This window comes from Siphateles boraxobius, unplaced genomic scaffold, assembly GCF_051911475.1.
Source record: "Siphateles boraxobius isolate OS27281-9 unplaced genomic scaffold, OSU_SipBor_1 7, whole genome shotgun sequence".
Classification (NCBI taxonomy): Eukaryota; Metazoa; Chordata; class Actinopteri; order Cypriniformes; family Leuciscidae; genus Siphateles; species Siphateles boraxobius.
In genome coordinates, this window is record NW_027509197.1 from 22,391,262 (window position 1) to 22,413,432 (window position 22,171).

The 22,171-nt window shown below is 44.1% G+C and overlaps 1 protein-coding gene across 1 annotated transcript in view; it reads right to left on the reverse strand.

The window, feature by feature from the left end:
• The window catches only part of kcnh3 (potassium voltage-gated channel, subfamily H (eag-related), member 3), a 138,338-nt gene extending 116,184 nt beyond the window's left edge, over positions 1–22,154 (reverse strand). The window contains exon 1 of the mRNA XM_077215893.1: positions 21,693–22,154. Within this exon, the coding sequence (XP_077072008.1) occupies positions 21,693–21,768 (76 nt within the window). The 5' untranslated portion in view covers positions 21,769–22,154. The remainder of the gene's footprint in view (positions 1–21,692) is intronic.
• Between the last annotated feature and the right edge of the window lie 17 nt (positions 22,155–22,171).

A 22,171-nucleotide genomic window follows, 5' to 3' on the forward strand; every position in this document is an offset into this window, starting at 1 on the left:
TTCACGAAGATCGTCGAGGCTGCCCTTGTTCCCCTTCGGGAACACGGGGTTCGCATCCTGAACTATCTCGACGACTGGCTGATCCTAGCTCACTCTCGAGACCAGGTTTGCGAACACAGGGATCTTGTGCTTCGGCACCTAGCCCGTCTGGGCCTTCGGGTCAACTGGGAGAAGAGCAAACTCTGCCCCGTGCAGAGGATCTCTTTTCTCGGTATGGAGATCGACTCGGTCGCCATGTCCGCGCAGCTTACGAGCGAGCGCGCACACTCGCTGCTGACTTGCCTTCGACAGTTCGATGGCAAGAGTGCGGTCCCACTGAAATTGTTTCAGAGGCTCCTGGGGCATATGGCATCCGCAGCCGCAGCAACGCCGCTCGGATTGCTTCATATGAGACCGCTTCAGCTGTGGCTTCGCGATCGAGTCCCGAGGTGGGCATGGCATCACGGCACGTTCCGAGTCCCAGTGACTCCGACCTGCCGTCAGTCCTTCACTCCGTGGAGGAACCTCAGCTTTCTACGGGCCGGAGTTCCCCTAGAACGAGTTTCCAGGCATGTTGTTGTCTCCACAGATGCCTCTTCCACGGGTTGGGGCGCCATGTGCAACGGACATGCTGCCGCGGGCTCCTGGACAGGACCCCAGCGCCTTTTGCACGTCAATTGCCTCGAGTTGCTGGCAGTACGCCTTGCCCTGCACCGTTTCCTCACGTTGCTCAGGGGTCAACACGTACTAGTCCGTTCAGACAATACCGCGACTGTAGCGTACATCAACCGTCAGGGTGGTCTACGCTCCCGCCGTATGTCGCAACTCGCACGCCACCTCCTCTTATGGAGTCAGAAGCACCTGAGGTCCCTTCGTGCTATCTACATTCCGGGAGATCGGAACTTTGCAGCCGACGAGCTGTCACGGTTTCGGCCCATCTCCGGCGAATGGAGACTCCATCCCCAGTCGGTTCAGCTGATTTGGGACCAGTTCGGGGACGCACAGATAGATCTGTTTGCCTCTCACGACTCGACCCATTGCGCCCTGTTCTATTCCCTGACCGAGGGCTCTCTCGGCACGGATGCACTGGCGCACAGCTGGCCGCGGGGCCTACGCAAGTATGCGTTTCCCCCAGTGAGCCTTCTCGCACAGACCTTGTGCAAGATCAAGGAGGACGAGGAGCAGCTCATTCTGGTTGCGCCGTATTGGCCCACCCGGACCTGGTTCTCCGAACTGGTGCTCCTCGCGACAGCACCTCCTTGGCCAATTCCTCTGAGGAAGGATCTCCTTTCTCAGAGACGGGGCACCCTTTGGCACCCTCGACCCGATCTCTGGAGGCTCCACGTGTGGCTCCTGGACGGGACGAGGCAGGTTTGAGTACCCTGCCACCAGCGGTGGCGGCTACCATCACTTCCGCTAGAGCATCGTCCACGAGACATGTCTATGCGTTGAAGTGGAACCTCTTCGTCAACTGGTGCTCTTCTCGTCGAGAAGACCCCAGGAGGTGCTCGATCTCTGTCGTGCTTTCCTTCCTGCAAGAGGGGTTGGAGCGAAGGCTGTCTCCCTCCACCCTGAAGGTGTATGTGGCCGCTATCGCCGCATATCACGAAGCAGTTCAAGGTAAGTCTCTGGGGAAGCACGACCTGATCGTCAGGTTCCTGAGAGGAGCGAGGAGACTAAATCCTCCTCGTCCTCCTCTCGTTCCCTCTTGGGACCTCTCAGTGGTCTTAAATGCCCTGCAGAGGGCTCCCTTTGAGCCTCTGCAATCAGTGGAGCTTAAGTTCCTGTCTATGAAGACAGCGCTCCTGGTTGCATTGGCCTCCATCAAGAGGGTAGGGGACCTGCACGCATTCTCCGTTGACGAAGCGTGCCTGGAATTCGGGCCCGGTCACTCTCACGTGATCCTGAGACCCCGGCCTGGATATGTGCCCAAGGTTCCCACCACTCCCTTCCGGGACCAGGTGGTGAACCTGCAAGCGCTGCCCCGGGAGGAGGCAGACCCAGCCTTGGCACTGCTCTGTCCAGTACGCGCTCTCCGCGCTTACGTAGACAGAACGCAGTGTTTCAGGACCTCAGACCAGCTCTTTGTCTGTTATGGTGGGAGACTGAAGGGAAAGGCTCTCTCAAAGCAGAGGTTGTCTCACTGGATAGTGGACGCCATTGCTTTGGCTTACCAACAGCAAGGCCGACCGTGCCCCCTTGGTGTGACAGCCCACTCCACCCGGAGTGTGGCTTCCTCTTGGGCTCTAGCGCATGGCGCCTCGCTGGCAGACATTTGTAGAGCTGCAGGCTGGGCGACACCCAACACATTCGCCAGATTCTATAATCTCCGAGTGGAGCCTGTGTCCTCTCGTGTACTCGCTTCAGTCAGCTAGTACTGGACCCGCTCAGGTGTCTTCGCTTGCTCGCCTTTCCACTCCACGGACTGGATACGTGCGATTATTCCTCAGGTGAGCCTTCCTCTCTGAAGCCCTGAGTTCCTCCAGCACTGTTGATGCTGGCGCCAGTGTCTATTGCCTGGGCGTCGGCTAGGTGCCTCCGTGTGCATGGTTCCTCCCTGAGTAACCCCCACATGTGTATTTCCACTGTAAGCCTCCTTGAGCATGTGTCTTTCCCTTGGCAAGCCATCTTGCCCTCCTGGAGTTGAAAGTTGCCACCCCTCGGGCTGGTCACTCCAGTGTTCCTCCATATGTAGCCCTCCGGCCATATGTGTATCTTAAGTCCTCCCTACGGGTAGGCATGCTGCGGCATATCTCCTCTGAGATATGCTTCCCAGTGTACCTTGGTATTCCTGTGTTAAGTAGGACTCCTTCGTCTGTGCCAGTATCACGACAGGGGGATCAGACTTTTCGCAGGGCACTGGAAGACAGCTGTGAAGGTGGCGTGATTTCACGGGGACCCCCATTCGTCGTCATCCGACGTAACTCGGAGTGACTACGAAAGGGAACGTCTCGGTTACATATGTAACCCTCGTTCCCTGAGTAGGGAACGGAGACGTTACGTCTCCCTGCCACTTCCGCTGTACCGCTGGGTAGACGCCTGAGTTCAGTCTCGGCTCCTCAGCGAAGACATATCTGCATGTTGCCGAGCGTCCTCCTTTTATACCCACGAGGTGGGGCGGAGTTACGCTATGCAAATTCCGCAGACCCATGGCATTTCATCGCCATTGGCTCGTTTTATAATACACGAAGATGATTGGCTTTCTAGGCGAAACCCCCATTCGTCGTCATCCGACGTAACGTCTCCGTTCCCTACTCAGGGAACGAGGGTTACATATGTAACCGAGACGTTTCCTTTCGTAGTCACTATGTGTTCCGTCGTGACGACGAATGGGGTTTCGCTTAGAAAGCCTATCAACTTCGAGTATTACAAAACGAACCAATTGCAAAGAAATGGCAACATGCAGATATGTTTTCGCTTCGGAGCCAAGAGCATTCTTCACTCCACAAGCCATTCTGAGATCATTTCTCTTCACTCTTTGAGACGAGCTTCTCTCCAGGTGTTTGTGTGATGGCGATTCCCAGCGAGTTTCACATTGCCTGCTGATCTGTGCAGTGGTTTGCCAGTCGTGTGTTTCTCCCTGGTCGCTTCAGCATCTGCAGAGTTTTCCCTCTCACAAAAGAGCTTGCATGCATGTCTTTTTAAAGACGCATTGTAAATGCCCGTGTATTTCAGGGTGTGGTATTCTGATTGATTCCGCTGTTGGGCATGAACGCTGTGCAGCGTGTTGGGCTCATGGATGCGTCATGTTTTCATTGCGGGAACATGACCATCGCAATGTCGCGGTCGAGACTCAATGACCCCATTAGAGCGAGAGTCCTCTCATCCACAACCCAATCTATTTTCTCCACGTGAGGAAATACTTTGGCTGTTGGCCAGAGGCAGTTGATGTGGGGGAAAAAATTACCATTTCTCCTCGGTCCACACACACCTCTCTCACATTGCAACCCTTGTGGTTTTCGGATGAGATCGCTAACCAGTCATGTTTAGAGGATGCCGGGGGGCCCAGCATCTCATCCGTGATTTTTCCGTATGGGATCACTGACCAGTTGCGTTCAAAGGACGCTGATGGGCCCGGCATCTCACTCGGCGCCCCGGCAGATAAAATCATGTCTATCACCGCATCACAAGGTGGGCTGGAGTCCTCTGAAGATGAGGATTCGGCTGTGCTGCCCCCTTCGGGTATGCCAGCATTTCCGAGTCTGATCCAGAGTTGACAGCCATGCTTTCACGGCTTGATTCGTTTTGGAGGCGGCGCGTGCTGGCACCAGCACCCGCCCTCAATTCCTTTCTTCCCGGGTGTGTATGAAGAGGTCATGAGTTTGTGGGAGTCTCCTTGAGTCTCCCTTCAGGCGAAATGAGGTTCGGGTTTTCCGGCCAATACTTCATTGTCTCTGAGAAATCCGGTGGGTTACGGCCAATCCTGCACCTGCGCGTCTTGAATCTTGAATCGCCCCCTTCTAACAGGCTGCCGTTCAAGATGCTCTTGGCCAAACCCATTTTCGAATGTGTGCGGCCACAGGATTGGTTTGCAGCGATCAACCTGAAGGACGCCTACTTTTATGTCTCCGTTCTCCTTCAATTCAGACAATTCCTGCGGTTTGCTGTCAAGGGGCGGACATTTCAGTATGCCGTTTTCCCATTCAGGCTAGTCCTGTCTCCTCGCGCCCTTACGAAGGTCCTCCTGGGTAACACGGGGTTCGCATCCTGAACTACGTGTGTGCTGCAACTAAATTTCACAATCGGTTAGGATTTTAAAACTCCTGTAGTGTGAGCCAGGCATAAGGGTACGTCTGCCAATTCCATCAAGTGGTATTTGTATTAATTAGACTAGTATTTGTTAGACTGCCGACTCTACAGAACAGTGGCAAACTAACTTTACCGCCCTTTGAGAGCCCTCTAGTGGTCAGGAGCATTATCGTTGTGTTGTGGCTTTATTTTGTTGTATTGTGGATTGTTTCCGCTGTGTTGTGGCTTGATTTTGTTGTGATGTGGCTTGTTTCCGATGTGTTGTGGTCTGATTTCGTTGTTGTCACGTTGTCATGTGTTTGTGTTTATTCTGGTCTGTTGTGAGCACATTGTGTGTTATTTCTTGTGCCATGTGCTCTCCTGTCTATTGTCTAACCCCGCCCATCTTATCTCATTATTGGTTAATTTCCCCCACCTGCCCGCCTTGTTACCTCTTTCGTTTGTTGGCCTATTTTATCTCCCTGTGTCTGCAGTCCTGTGCTGATTCGTTGTACATGTTACGTGTTTCGTGTTTACCTTCCCGTTTGTTCTGAGCTTTGGAGTTTGTACCTTACCTGTCTGCCATCCAAATAAATCACTCTGAAACTGAATCCACGTGTCTCGTCTCTCACCCGTGACAGAACGAATCAGCCCACATGTGGATTCAGCGGAGCGAACTTTGTCCTGCAGAGAGGGAGAATGGGATCTCCTTATTCAAATACTTCGCCATGTGCGCTCAGAGTAATGAGTAGATCAGGGCAGCCGGCGGTCAGTCGGGAAGAGGTGAGACCAGGACTGCGACTGGCAACCATATTAAGACCCCTGCTGACTCTCAGCGGTTTGAGGGAACCCGGTTGACCAGATTCTCTGGGACACGGAGGTCATAGGAGAGGAGGTGATAGAGGTGAGTCCCAGCATCACTCTTCACATCGGTCTCTCCTCGACCCTGAGTTCCATCCACCGCTGGTTTCGCCAAGCATGAGGTCATCACCACGGGTCCCGTCCAGCACAAAGCCCTCACTGTCAGTTTCGTCCAGCATGAAGCCTTCGCCAATGGTTCCGTCCAGCGTAGGGCCTTCATCGATGGTTCCGTCCAGCCCAGACTCTGCACATCGCCGTCAGAGATGGTGGAGGAGGGGGAAGACCTCCAGCCGTCTTAAGAACCCGGAGGCCGTGCCCGAGCAGCTCGCTGTTTTTCCGGAGGTCGTACCAGAGACCGCTCGCGTTAAGTCTGCCAATCCAGAGACCGCTCACGTCACGTCTGCGGATCCAGAGACCGCTCACGCTCCGTCTGCCCAGTCAGAGACTGTTCACGCTCCGTCTGCCCAGTCAGAGACTGTTCACGCTCCGTCTGTTCACGCTCCGTCTGCCCAGTCAGAGAATGTTCACGCTCCGTCTGCCCAGTCAGAGACTGTTCACGCTCCGTCTGCCCAATCAGAGACTATTCAGGTCACATCTGCCCAGACAGAGACGGCTCACGCCACGTCTGCCCAGTCGGAGACAGATCAGGAGATGCCCATTCTCGTGGGCGGAGGTGCACTGATCGGCTATTTAGAGCGTCTAGCTCGGATCCTGGAGACGCCCTTCAGAACTTTAGTGTCTGCTGTTCCAGAGCCGGAGTCGGTGTCTGCTGTTCCAGAGCCGGAGCCAGTGTCTGCTGTTCCTGAGCCGGAGCCAGTGTCTGCTGTTCCTGAGCCGGAGCCAGTGTCTGCTGTTCCTGAGCCGGAGCCAGAGTCTGCTGTTCCTGAGCCGGAGCCAATATTTGTTTCTGTGTTTGTGTCTGTCCTTGTGGCTGTTACTGTTCTGGTGTCTGTTCCTGAGCCTGTGTCTGTTCCTATGCCGGTTGCTGTTCCTGAGTCGGATGCTGTTCCTGAGCCGGGTTATGTTCCTGTGCCGGGTTCTGTTCCTGTGCCGTGGTCGCCCGAGTGGTCGTCTTCGCCCTGGTCGTCACCGCCATGGCCACCCGAAGGGTCTTCACCGCCCTGGCCGCCCGAGGGCTCTTCAACGTCCCGGCCGCCCGAGGGCTCTTCAACGCCCTGGCCGCCCGAGGGCTCTTCAACGCCCTGGCCGCCCGAGGGATCGTCTACTTCGCCCTGGCCGCCCGATGGGTCGTCGGCTTCGCCCTGGCCGCTCGATGGGTCGTCTGCTTCGCCCTGGCCGCCCGATGGGTTGTCTGCTTCGCCCTGGCCGCCCGATGGGCCGTCTGCTTCGCCCTGGCCGCCCGATGGGTCGTCTGCTTCGCCCTGGCCGCCCGATGGACTGTCTGCTTTGCCCTGGCCGCCCGATGGACTGTCTGCTTCGCCCTGGCCGCCCGATGGACTCTTTGCTTCGCCCTGGCCGCCGGCTAAACCATCACCCCCTGTTTCTGTTCCCTTCCATGGACCTGGCCCCCCATCCCTCCCCCTGATCCTCCACCGTTCCACCTCCCTCCTGGACTCTCGTTTTGTTTGTTTTTTGTAGGTCTTGGAGCATCTGGTAGCCACTCCGTGGGGGGGGGGGGGGGTTTGGTTATGTCACGTTGTCATGTGTTTGTGTTTATTCTGGTCTGTTGTGAGCACATGACTGTTTTGTTATTTCTTGTGCCATGTGCTCTCCTGTCTATTGTCTAACCCCGCCCATCTTGTTATCTCATTATTGGTTCATTTCCCTCACCTGCCCACCTTGTTACCTCTTTCGTTTGTTTGCCTATTTTATCTCCCTGTGTCTGCAGTCCTGTGCTGATTCGTTGCACGTTACGTGTTTTGTGTGTACCTTCCCGTTTGTTCTGAGCTTTGGAGTTTGTACCTTACCTGTCTGTCATCCAAATAAATCACTCTGCAACTGAATCCACGTCTCTCGTCTCTCACCCGTGACAGTTGTGTAGTGAACTTTTGTTTGCTTTTTAAGTTTCGTTGTGTTGTGCCCTACTGGTCCTTTGTAGCATTAGAGACTGCGGTATCAAAGTAATTAGTCTCATACCACAGTTTACGGTTCCCTTCTGAAGGCAGCCTGCTAGTTATTTTTTATAGTTTTAATGGCATTAAAGTTTCATGGACTTTGCTCTGAATTCATTACATTGAATGGAATCAGATTACCACAGTAATTGGAAAACTTTACTGATTAATTAGGGAAGTTTTGTCACTGCTTTGCCAATAGACCAGTGAAAAGGAGTTCGTTCATTCATTCAAACAAATTAGAGTCACTTCAAAACTCAAGCTGTCAAAGTAATGCGGCCTGTTGCACGACGCATTCACACGTTTGAGTGTTTATGCATATGTGTCATGATGTTAGAGAATTTTTCAGAGAATTACACCGTACAGTAGGCTCAATGTATCTCAGTTTGATGGTTTCTTTCTTCCCTCAACTCTGCCTCTACAAACATAATGACAGCAAGTATTTAGTCAGATGTAGCCGCATATCCAGTGAATGAATACAGGAGGAACAAACTAACTACCTTTAAATGGACACCTTCATTCCTATAGATGAATCTGATCGTAGTGTTCACATGAACGCAAAATAAAGTGATCGGGTTAATTTGCGCGTTTAAATGTCACAAGCATCAAAAAGGAATTGATTGTTTTTGACATGTGCACACTGCAGAAATACAGAGTTTTCCACTGTTTCCAAATACTATTCTCCTACATTGCTACTTTTCTTTGTTTTAAAAAGCTGACTTAATATTTATTTATTTATTTATATACAGGAGGTGACGTTAGATCGCGAACAGTAGGCAACGATCCACACTTGAGGATTAACTTTGAAGCAAGACCTGCTTTGAATTGACCCTCCTTCACAAAACTTTCAGTCGGAAAATGATTTGCGCAAACAAACGTATTTTGGAAGTTTAAGTGGCGCCTTTCCTTCCTAAATAAAATCCATCCACTGCGTTTTCAGTGGCTCCGATGTCGGAAGTAAGTGAAAACTACTATGTACATTATTGGCACGATCCGCTTTTTTTGACTCCGATACCGATTCAGATACCTGGGACTCAGTATTGGCCGATACCGATCCGATCCAATACAAAAATAATAATTAAAAAAACAGTGCCAAATTACCTAATAAACTGTATCTGTATGCCTCACTGTGGGGAAGAGACTGGGATTATTCTTTTGTTAAAGGCATCAAAGCTTGACTTAAACATTATTTTCCTTACTTTGTAAAACAATACGGACAAAATATATACTATATAATTAAAATACATTTATTTTAAAATTTTAAGCGCAAATTTTTAATGAAGCAGCAACATATGATACATAGATTGGACAGAACAACTAAGGCTATCAATAAACTGCCATTGCGCAAAAGTATTGTAATATGAAAGGCTCCAATTCAGAGCGGCACGAAACCTTATGCGCATCACGTGCGCAGAACGATGCGCTCGAAGCAACATGGAGTCACGGCGCGCAGCGCGTCGCATTGAAAAGTTCAAAGCACAAAAGTAAGATATACATATATTTCTTTATTTAGATTTGGATATATTTCTAGATTTGGATGGTCTCGTCTGGCGATACCCGATCCGGCAAATATTGCTAGTATCGGAGCAATACCGATTCTGAGTATCGGATCGGTGCACCCCTAATTATTACATCCCACAACAGAACACCGGCTGTCCTTGAAACAATGGAGGATGGTGTACAGATCACTGAGGGCGGGGTCTATGCCAAAACCACAGTGTCAATCAAACCACGTCGGTGGGGCTTGAGCAATTCTACGTCGCATTGAGCCGAATCTTAGAACAGCTCGTTCTGAGACAGTGCTTATGATTTATTGAGATTGTAAAAAAACCACTGGGTCGATTTTTATCATTCTAAGGTGGTTTTGCTCACACACTGCCAACACACATTTATGTTCAAACACCATGTAAAAGTGAATTTTGCATAATAGGTGCCCTTAAATATAATATAATATAATATAAATGCAATAAATATTCATACATTATATATATACACATTTAGATTATTGCGCAAAATAATATTGTTTATTTGCCCCATACACTGTTTTCTTATTGCAAATTAGTGTAAAATTTGAATTGGAATCTAATTTGAGAGTCGTAATTGTTTCATTTTTTTATTAGTGGATTTGCACCTATTGGCTATTCTTGCAGCATTCTTCCTGCAGAGTGTGTACTGAGTGCTTGCACAACTGAGTGAATTTTTTAATAGTGTTTTTACACAGAATACACATAGGGTTCTGACAGGGTTGTCAATTTTGAAGCTTCTCGTGTTGGCAGAATGCTCTGTGACTTGTCTCTAGGGTCATTCACAGCCTGTCTCTCTCTCGCTTTCTTTCTGAATTGTTGTGTTACCGGTGACCAATGTTTTCGGCTTTTTATAATGAGGGGCAGAGTGTGCCTAACCATGGAGTCAGTACACCACCCTGGGGAGAGACTCTCAGCCACACACACACACACACACACACACACACACCAAAAAAAAAAAACTCTCTTAGAAAACCAGTCTTCCACTTAGACCATCATGCTAACTTCATGAGACAGCCGTAGCCTGTGCTGAATCGCCTTGAAAACACCAAATGGCATTTGGAGATTTTGTAGATTGCCTTTACCCTCTCTGCTTCCACAAATGGATTGTTTACTCTTAAATGCAGCCACTGCAACCCTTACAAAAATTCACCATGGTAACAATAGTTTCTGGCAAAACTTCATAGTTTCTGCACTGACCAGCTCATGTCCAATTGCTAGTTAGATTCTACCAATGGAAAATATTCTCAAACACACAACATTAGCTGTAATATTTAATTTTCAATTTGTAAACTGTGGGCTAGTTTCACAGACAGGGCTTAGATTAAGCCAGGATTAGACCTTAGATAAATTAGGATATCTAAGTAACTTTTAAAAAACGTGCTTTCGAAAAAAAAAACATTACTGCTGTGCATCTTGAGACAAAACAATAGCACAGCACAGACATGTTTTAAAGCAGAACTAAGTAACTTTTTTACCTTAACCGAACAGCTTTGGAGTCATTGTAATGTTTATATTACTGATTTCGTGTTGAATGGTGGTCGTCTCGCACCCTCCTGGTGCCTGTGAGCCGCAAAACCACCCTTGCAACTTTAGGCTGGCGGGCAGTGTTAGGAAGTATCGTGTGATATCAGGTCTCGCGAGGTAACGAATTGCTTTACGGCACTGCACGCGTACACGCCCCCATCCAGGATACGGCTAGCTATAAGAACAACTATCGTCCCATGAGAAAGCTGGCATATAAGAAGCAGAAAGCTAGAAAAGCATTTCCGGAGGAACAGAGAAAGAGGAAATGGCAGACTGACCGAACGAGGAGTCAGACACGAGTAAACATCGGACCTGTGTTTTCAGAATGGCGAAAAAAAACGAAGAAAGCGCGGTCGGAAGAGTCTAGAAAAAGGTAACGAGAATCTGACAGCACGAAGAACCAGACAAGAGTCCCACTCAGTCAGGCTTTCACTGTTAAAGTTGATTCCTGCGATTATCATGAGAACAGTTGTCAATATCTCACATAATTATCAGGACATAAATAAGCCTACATATTGTAAATAGTGTAAATGAGCGCAATTTGCAAACTATTATAATTACTATTCTCACGCTGAAAAACTATTTGTAATATATTTAATATGCCAAAACTCTGGCCGCGCCGCTCTCACTGTGGAACCGGCAGGAATCAAGCGCGTCTCCTCTGGTGCTGTTCGTCGAGCTACACAATAGCCAATCAGAAAACAGCACTATTGTATCTGGGTAAGATTTAACGCAACAACCAATGACAAAAATGTATCTGTCGGCTGGATGTCACTCTTGCCTGTCTTCAAAACTTGAGAACCGTGCGAAATAATGCGACGTACATGATACACTTTATTGGTGTCATCTGGCATTTAGGCTCAGGTAAGCCTAACGCGGTAGGCTACTTTATTATTATGAAGTGCAGAGGCCGTGAATGCAGATACGTTCTGCGTGAGTGGTGTTTTCGACAGTAACGTTAAATACAAGTACTCTACAGCGACTCTAGGGACCGCTGTTTGACAAATACAGAAATCCTGCCTAGTGCCGCTTTAAGATATGCCAGTGAAAGTTGCTTTCAGTTAAAAAGGCTCAAACATGCATTTTAGCCCAGGACTAGGTTTAAGCTTATCTGTGAAACCGGGAGTAAAACTCAAGGTTGAGCCCTGACCGCATGGGTGTCCAGAATGGCTTCTAGGCCATTGGTTGATCTGATTCCAACGGTTACCTGAATGGTTGCTAGAGTGTTCAGAGTAGTTAGTGGGACATTGCTTGATGGTTGCTAAGATTTTTTGCTGAGTGGTTTCTAGGGCATTGCTATGTGATTGCTAGGGTTTTCTAGTTTTCTAGTTCTTATGGTTCTCTGAATGGTTGATACAGTGTTCAGAGAGTTTGCTTGGGCATTGCTTGGTTGTTGCTAGGGTGCACTGGATGGTTGCTAGGGTGTTCAGAGTTGTCACAAGGCACTGCATGGTGGTTGCTTAGTTATTCTGGATGGTTGCCTTACAGCTACAGAGCATCCCAAAGAAAGCCTAAAAAGGAGGCGAGCGAGAGAGAGAGAGAGAGAGAGAGAGAGAGGGGGGGGAACTGAAGGAGTAAACAGACCTCCAGACCCGACACAGGTGCAAGAAAACTGTCCAAAATTGCTGACTGGAACAAATAGAGAAGGGGGGGGGGGGGGGGGGGTTGGGATCTTCAGGAGAGTTGATGCCCTTAAGTGAGAGAAATGTGTGCAAGTGTGTTTGTGCAACTTACACAGACACACAGGAGCCAAGAAAGGGTCCATCTGGTGAACATACTCTAACCTGATTACAGAGAGCAGACGAACAAAATTAATATAGAGGATTCACTAATATACGGACTCCGTGGCTCAATTAGGGTATTTCTGGCACTATGACCATATCAAAATGGGAGCTGAGGTTTGACCAGGATACACAGAAATGGAATTATTCAACAACAACAACAACAACAACGATGAAAATTGAGGAATATACATTAGCTCCGCTGTGGGCAATGGATTTTTGAATATACAGTATACTGTTTAAAAGTTTGGGGTCAGTACGATTTTTTTTATACTTTTAGTCATAAAAGCATATTTGATAAAAGCATTTATCAAAAGTGACAATATTTTTTTTTAAATGTTACAAAAGATTTCTATTTCAAGTAAAAGTTGTTATTTTAATCGTTCTTTTTTATTAAAGAATTCTGAAAAAAATGTGTCATGTTTTCCACAAAAACAAAAAACAGTAGTATGACTGTTTTCAACATTATTATTATTAATAATAATAATGCATCAAAATCAAAGCATCAAATCAACATATGAGAATGATTTCTGGAGGATCATGTGACAAATATAAATTTGTTTATTATCATTTTATTATGATTATTATTCTTTTCTTTTTCTCACCACTATGAAGTTATCTTAATTGTATTTAAGTATACAGCCAAGTTATGACCTCAAGCCGTAGTTGGAGATTTGTTGTGGGGGTGGGGGAGGGATGCAATCGATGTAAAAATGTTGATTCTGTACAGATATATTGTGTTGTATTCTGAAAAGCGTCTGAGAATCAATAAAAAATGTTAATCTGAATATAAAGCAGCTATGTAGAATTGTAATAATCATTTCAGGCTAAACTGATTTTAGTTTTGATCAAATAAAGGCACCCTTCGTGAGAAACCTTTCAGAAACATGAAAAAAATACCAACACTGTTAAAAGTGTTCAGTTCACTACTTGAAAAAAAAGTAAACCTATTGCCTTAAAATTATAAAGTAAAGAAACTTAATGCTTCATTGAAAAAAATTAAGTCATGTGAACTTGACAATTCCACATTACTTAATTTTTTCAATTAAGCATGAAGCTTTTAAGGCAACGGGTTTCCTCAATTTTTTTAAGTTAAGTCAATGATCCCTTTTTACAGTGAAACAAAACTATATAGCGTTCTCAAAAAAGGACTACAGATCAAGAATAGGCCTACATACATACTGAGGATTTCAAGAGATTGTTTATATGTGTGTGTGTGTGTGTGTGTGTGTGTGTGTGTGTGTGTGTGTGTGTGTGTGTGTGTGTGTGTGTGTGTGTGTGTGTGTGCGTGCGTGCGTGTGTGTCTAAAGTCAGTTCTTGGATCACTCTGATGTTTTGAACAGTTTCTTTGGAGATTTAACAAATGCTCAGACAGGCCGAGATGAATTTTTGACACTAGAGGCAGTTAATTATGATGACTTCACTCGTTTTGTTAGGGGGTGTGTAATTAGCTGTGTGATTGGTGAATGGAAAGGCCTGCATTTATTCTGTCTGAAATGTGCTGTATGCTCTGAATGAATGTTTGATTGAATATGGATGACAAAGACCAAATCAACCCCCCTTTATTACTTTCTCTCTGAATCTGAAGCTCTCCAGAGCAAACACTTTGGCTGGCTGGTTTTAGCAAGCTCATATTGAGATCGTCCTGGTTGCGTATGCAACACAGTTCCCTGAAGGAGGGAACGGAGGACGTAGTCAACATCGACTGAAAGGGAACAAGAGTTACATTTGCAGATAAATGTGATTTCTAATAGGGATCAACACATCTCTGACAGACGGAGGATTGTCTGATATTTTCATGCTTAAGAGAAACAATTTATGTAGACAACAACAACAAGAAAAATATATCTTGCATATATATCTTGCATGGTTGTAAGGTCGGTCAGTATAATCTAAAAAGACACCAAAATTATAAATGCATAGGGGTGGAGTGATATCCCTTATTAGGGTTTTCTTTTCAATACAATGTACATCAAAGCCAATGTTCCCAATTTAAATGTCATAATTCCTGAGGATAAAATAGAATTATAGCCAATAAACATTAAATAGCCACAAAATATTCCTAAACTGCAAATTAACAGGCTGTTTAGATTTGTTTATTAACAATTTCTATAGTTTTACTGAAAAAAAAGAAAGAAAAAACATTCACTATCACTATAATAAATGACACATTTAGCTAGGAGTGAAATAGCTGCAAATTAAGCTACTTTTTTCCTGTCATTACCTCTGACAAGCACCACAGTGCCGTGGTGGCTGAATGCTGAATTAGGACAAATAGTTTTTAAATTACACAACTATTTTCTAGCCATGTTCATATTTTTCACTTATACAATTTTAATATTTATATGAAAATGTATTTAAATGTACACGATTTAAAGGGTTAGTTCACCCAAAAATGAAAATTAAGTCATTAATTACTCACCCCCATGCTGTACCAACCCCGTAAGACCTTCGTTCATCTTCGGAACACAAATGAAGATATTTTTGATTAAATCTGAGAGGTGGATCACTGCTACATAGGCTGCCAGAGGGAATGAAACTTGACGGCCCAGAAAGTCATTAAAGAACATGTTTAAATATTCCATGTGCCTACAGTGGCTCAACTATAAGTTTATCAAGCGACGAGAATACTTTTTTCCCGGAAAAAAAAACATAATAACGACTTTATTCGACTATTCCTTTTCTTCCTTGTGGGCCTGAGACGAGAGTTCAAGAGATTTCCACGACGCATGCGCGAGAACTGAGAAGAGGACGTTCTTCTTCTAATACTTCTTGTTCAGTTCTCGCGCATGCGTCGTGGAAATCTCTTGAACTCTCGTCTCAGGCCCACAAGGAATGAAAAGGAATAGTCGAATAAAGTCGTTATTATGTTTTTTTTTTCGGGAAAAAAGTAGTCTCGTCGCTTGATAAACTTATAGTTGAGCCACTGTAGGCACATGGATTATTTAAACATGTTCTTTAATGACTTTCTGGGCCGTCAAGTTTCATTCCCTCTGGCAGCCTATGTAGCAGTGATCCACCTCTCAGATTTAATCAAAAATATCTTCATTTGTGTTCCGAAGATGAACGAAGGTCTTACGGGGTTGGTACAGCATGGGGGTGAGTAATTAATGACTTAATTTTCATTTTTGGGTGAACTAACCCTTTAACTTTTGGCCCTCTAGGGGTAAAAAAACAAACCCCCATGTATTTTGCGGAAGAACATAGTTTTGGTTGTGCTTCAGATCTGCATGACTGCGCGGATTCATATGGTTATCCTACTGTTAAAAAAACATTCACTACTAGGCTTAAAGGTGCTCTAAGCGATGTCACGCGTTTTTTTAGGCCAAAGCATTTTTTATGTCACATACAGCAAACATCTCCTCACTATCCGCTAGCTGCCTGTCCCCTGAACACACTGTAAAAAACGCGGTCTCTGCAGACACCCCAGGCTCCACAAACGGCAACAAAAACAAACTGGGCTAACCCGCACCACGAAACATAACAAACTGTTCCAGCAAATAACCGACAAGAAGGATTTGGCGGGTTAGTGCGCGGATGAGCGGATGAGGAGGAGGGAGGGTCTAGCTAGCCTCCATTTTGTTTGACGATACTTCGAACGTCAACAAGAAGTGACGTCACCCAACATCGCTTAGAGCGATCTAAGCGATGTTGGGTGACGTCACTTCTTATATCATATAAGCAATTTAGATGACTATCTGAAGATGTTACTGAAGCTATAGAGGGAATGCGCGTGACGTCACCGTCAGCTGGAGTGATTGAGGCCACGGCCAATGAGTGGCAAAATGACTGAGCGGCGGCATTGGTTTTCAGCGTGAATGCCGTGAAAAACACAAAAAACACATCTAAAATGCGAACGAGCTCAGCGATTGACTGTACAACTACATTTGACAAGAAATCTGAGGTATATCTTTACAGACTGCCGAAAGTTACAGAACAGAGAAGCAAATAGATTGCTGCAATTCATACAAACAACTGGACTCCAGGCAGCGAAAGGTGGATTTGCAGTTATCATTTTTGTGTCGATATGCTGGATTTAGTGGTAAAATCCTTCTCTATATATTGTATTGTTATATACTGCAGTGACAACTCATCAATCAAATATTTACCACTGTATATTCTGTATAATTTGACATTTTTAAATAAACACTGACAAAAAAACTATACAAGTTTTAAGTCTAGACGATATGATGATATATATATATATAACATTGATATAAGTGATAACCTGGATTTAGACCTGCCTATATTGTATTTATATAAAGCGTTCACAGGCAAATTAGCTGTACGTATTTCCCCGGTGTCAAAATCAGGCACATATAAATGTCAGGAAACACGATTCCTGGCTGCATGTTAATATCCATGGATCACTGGATCTTAAGTAAGTTGTAAGGAACACTATATTGAGTCCAATCTTTAGTTTAAACTGATAATCGTTTGTTTTACTTGCGTTTTCGCAGTTTCCTCTATTAAATCCAGTCACGCAGCTGCTCCTGCCACTCAGTCCGGCTGAGGGGGCGTGTTCCGGCGGGAAAGTGACGCATTAATAGACGGTACTAACTTGAAAATAAATTCCAGCACAGAGCTACAACAACCATAACGAAATGACCCTCACCATAGATAATGCTTTACCGGTTTCACAGGTTTTAGATTAAGACAAGATTAGGCCTTAGTTCAGTTAGGATATTTAAATAGCTTTTATAAACATGCCGTAGAAAAAAATTACTGGTCTGCATCTTGAGACTGAACAATGGCACTTAAACATATTTAATGTCTATGAAGATCTAACCTTACATATAGCAAATTGAATAAAATAACTTAACGTTACTCACCTCTGTTGAGTAATAAAAATGCCATCTCCGCGTCGCTTTTACAACATTTTAATCCAGTTCTCCCCGAAAAGCCAAGCCAATGATGATTCTCGTTTTATACGAGCTCTGTCGGTTATAACGGTTGATTCCCCGGAGGTTTGAGATTTAGCGTGCTCCATGTCAACCTTTCTCACTTGTTGTAACAACTACTTATGCTACACTGAATACAAAACGCGACAAAGTGGCCGGAGAGTTGACGAGCACTGACCAGTGACGTAGTTACGCGATTTCCCGCGAAAAACATCCTGTCATGCAGGCAAGTGCAGAGGGGGACGGGGGCTTTGGGTGTTCGAGCCCCTGCCCTTTTTCAAAATTAATCAAAAGTGCCCGTCTCTAACAAAATACATTTAATTATAATTAACATGACAATGTGTACAAAACTAAAGTAGCCTAAATTCACGTTTATTTTTACGTATCGTCAGTCTGAGCCGTCGTTGCCATGAGGCGTTGCTATGGGTTGCGTCACTTGAGTGTCTAGCTTCGGACTTGACTGAAGAGGTCAGTCTCCGTTTTCGAGGGTCTAAAAATTCGTAGTAGCGTGTGTGGACGGCTGGCGCAACCATATAGCGAAGGTTATGCGTTTTAAAACGAAAATGCTCTAGTGTAAAGGTACGTATTCCACAGACTGCTCGGAACCGATGCTCTCGAGCCAAATATGTCGACGGCAGGAGAAAAATAAACCAAACCATTTTGAAACTTTTTTTTTCTATGATCAAAGGTAGGGTGTCGATTCAATTAAAAAGCTACATATTACATCATTTAAAATATTACATAATTCATTGATGGCTGTTTTTCATGTATAATACTAATACATGGACCAATCATCGTCTGGCACAACAAGTTCAAATTTCATTGGACAATGAATGTGAAGTGAAGCAGTAATTTTCCGGTCATTCATTATTCCTTTGAAAATTACATGGACAGACGAATTTACATTTATGAAGCGATCTGAATCTGCGTCGTTGAAACAATGGATGTGAATTGACTACAAAGCACTGCACAAAACCAGCACCAAAAGTAGCATTAATAAGTAGTATTCAAGTCACTTGAATTTATTTAGTCTACAGTATGTATATTGATACACCGTTTACCATTTGATCAAGTTGGTTAAATAAAGCCCAGGCGCCACCTACAGGCCTATTATATGAAGTGTAGGCTGACAACAACACGCGAAATGGTGACGTGAACTTTTTTATTTTTAAATTTTTGATACTTATGTAGCAATTGTATAGCCTATATATAATAGTATATATGCAGTACCAGTCAAAATTGGACACAGTACTATTTTTTATGTTTTTTAAAGAAGTATCTTATGCACATAATGCACACTTATGCATTTATTCGATCAGAAATACATTTTTTTTTACAATTTAAAATAATGGTTTTCTAATTTAATATAGTTTAAAATATAATTTAGTTCTGTGATGCAAAGCAAAATTTTCAGCATCATTACTCCAGTCTTCAGTGTCACATGATCCTTCAGAAATTATCCCAATATGCTGCTTTATTATCAATGTTAAAAACAGTTGTGCTGCTTAATGTTGGGTTTTTTTTTTAACCTGTGATACTTTTTTCAAGATTCGTTGATGAATAAAAAGTTAAAAAAACAGCATTTAAATAAAAATAGGTATTCTTTACTATCATTTTTTTAAGCAATTTAACACATCCTTGCTTAATAAAAGTATTAATTCTTTTTTTTAAAGTAAGAAAGAAAATTACTGACCCCAAACTTTTAAACGGCATATTGGTTTAAAATATTTCTATTTTTAATAAATGCTATTCTTAATTAAAAAAAACTGTTTAAACTCAGAATGCTGAAAAAGTATCAGAGGTCATAAGTATATTAAAATAGAAAACCATTATTTTAAATTGTAGTAATATTTCACAATATTAAAGTTTTTCTGTATTTTTGATCAAATAAATGCAACCTTGATTAGCATATATATGCCCCCTTTTTACATTTGAGCCACTGCCCCATAGGAACTCTCTGCACGTCCCTGCTGTCACTATGGTTTACCCTAGTGAATTAGGGTGAGACAAAAACACATTTTGGATTATGGATTGATGGTGTATTGATTCATTATTTAAATTCACTTAATTTTGGACAAATAGAGTTACATAGTGTACATTTGCATAAATAGGCCTATAGCCTAAAGAATTAAAAAACGTTTTTTTTTTAAACACGGTGTAAACAGAATTAATCCTCTCAATATCATTTTCATAAGTATCATATTTCAAGATTAATCCACCCATCACTAGTGTATACACTCAGAATATCGAGGTTGAAGCCGTCACTTTCTGTTAGAATGTGTGAATGTGAGGAGCCCCACAGGATTAACGAAGACCAGTGTTTACCAGTATTCCCTCTCTCTGGGTCTTTGAACTCCTCTCAAATGAGAGCACACCAACAACACAAAACTCTCCCCTCGCTCTTTTCTCTCCTTTTCTCTGGCATCAAACAGCAGAATAAAACCTTTGATAGTGCACGTCACATTGAGTTTAAATGCAGCTGATCCTAATCATGTACGATGTGACAAAGTGACAGACGTTAATCTGAGTTTTTGTCTTTACCAGCTCTGACTACAACAAAGCAAAAGATCTCCAAAAGGTGGTTTCCTGTTATTTTTCAGTCATGGTTTTCTCTTAAAGCATCTGTTTTATCAGGATAAGTTAATGATAAAAAAGTGCACATCTCCTAACAAATTGCTAGTTGATAGTGATGTGAAATGAACGATTTGAACCTATAACCTTCCAGTTACGTATTCAGATATTTAAAATAAAACCTATTCAGATCTTTGAAGGAGCTCAATGGAAGTAAATATGGGCATTTTTTAGCAGAAATATAAAGGTTACAAAAACAAACTGTTAAACTAATTCTTCTGTTAAAACTTGTGTATTATTTGAGCTGTAAAGCTGTTTAAATAATTTTAGCCACTCTATTGGGTTACAGGTTTATGACGTTTCATTGTCATGGCAACAAAGTTGTAAAATAATAATAATTTGTTACATTTTTATAGCACTTTTCTGGGTACTCAAAGCGCTTTACATGGAAGGGGGAATCCCTCCTCAACCTCCACCAATGTAAAGGTTAGTTGGCATTTTTTTCCAAACCAAAATGATGTTAACAACATGCGGCTTGTGGCTATGCTATTAAAACCGTATATTTTTACATTTACAGATTGGCCTCATTCACTTCCATTGTAAGTGCCTCACTCTAAGGAGAAAGAGTGATTTGTGGAAAATTAATACATTTTTTGTGGTAAACAACATTATGTCACAAATGCTATCAACTGAGTTCAACTTGAACTGAACCGAGAATATCCCTCTAACCACTAAACTACATCACCTCAACCATTGGACAGTTGCATCATGTTGGACGTGAAGCGACCCTCTATCCACCTACACACCCACTGCTCACCCGGACAGCACACTAGATACTCATCCCTTCTGTTCAAAAATACTTTACAAACTAAACAAGAGCTATTTCTCTGCAGACTCACTCTCTGTGGTTTATAGAGTTCAAAAGTGAGGCTTTTCACAATCATCTGCAGTTGTGGAGTAGTGACAGATGCACCTGTTTTCCCTCTTTAAAGGATCTTTAACCTCTTTCACACTCAATGAGTCTTCCAGATGTCAAGTCAAATGTATTCTTAAAAACACATTGAAATCCTAATACATTGCTTCTATTCTCCAGATTATGTCATTATTTTAGATGCTGAGAAGAAAATGAGACAAAATGTCCTAGGGATGCAGGGAACAGATCACTCCACAGAATGTCTAGAATAAGCAGATACGCAGTAACCCGAACTCATGCAGTAAGAATGAAGGTATAAATCCCTTTCTTTAATATTGATTAAGTTTAATCAAGTTTTACCCAGAGCTCTGTGTTGCACAACAGTTGAAGGGGAGCTGACAAATAGCGTGGACATTAACTTTAAATCAAAACCTAACTTTTATGAATATTTAAAAGAAAAAGAAATATTTTTGCAGTTCACATAATTAGTCCTGCAATGTGTCCAATTTTAAAAGTACAAATATTTAATGCAATTAATGGGACTAAAACTGCATGCATAAAATTGTAAAATAATGCTAAAATGTTGTCTAAAATAGTTTTAAATGTAAGTATGTTGAAATGACTGTTGAAGGCATGCCAGCAACCCACAACAATGTTATGAGACAACTATGCAACCTGCTACACGAAATGACTCCACGCGCATGCCTTAAGCGCTTTCAACTGTTTCACTTTACGCACTGATGCAAATACCAGGGTGGATGTTAAATTTGCTCAAAACACTTTGCATTTGACACTTTGGTGAAGGAAATGTAAGTTGGCATGTTCTGCGCACTTACGGGTGCCATCGAAACGGGTGGCGATGGTGTCGAGGAAGGTGTTCTGCGGGGCCAGCAGACCTCTCATCACGGGCATCCTGGTGCGGGTCGACTGCGTCCTCCTCCCGCCTCTGCGCCCAGCAGAGGCACTGGATTCCTGGTCAGCCCCGAACCCAGGTAAGAATCGGGATGTTCCGGGCGCGCATCCTAGACCCTGCAGGAGCGCCCCGATCCTTGATACGCGCGGCTCCACTTTGGCAGCTCAGCAGTGACCATATCCCTCAACGGAAAGCCCACATATCTGCCTTACATCGTGTCATAAAGAGAGCGAAAATCTGCGTACTTGTTTCTGTAAATCAGGTGCTTGGTGATGAGATGAACCTGTGCGTAACGGCAGCTCTGGAGACCGGAGCTCCGACTGGTGAAGCGACTGCGCACTGATGCCGTGTGAACTCCTCTGTGCCACCACGATCCTTTCTCTCTACATGAATATTACTGGC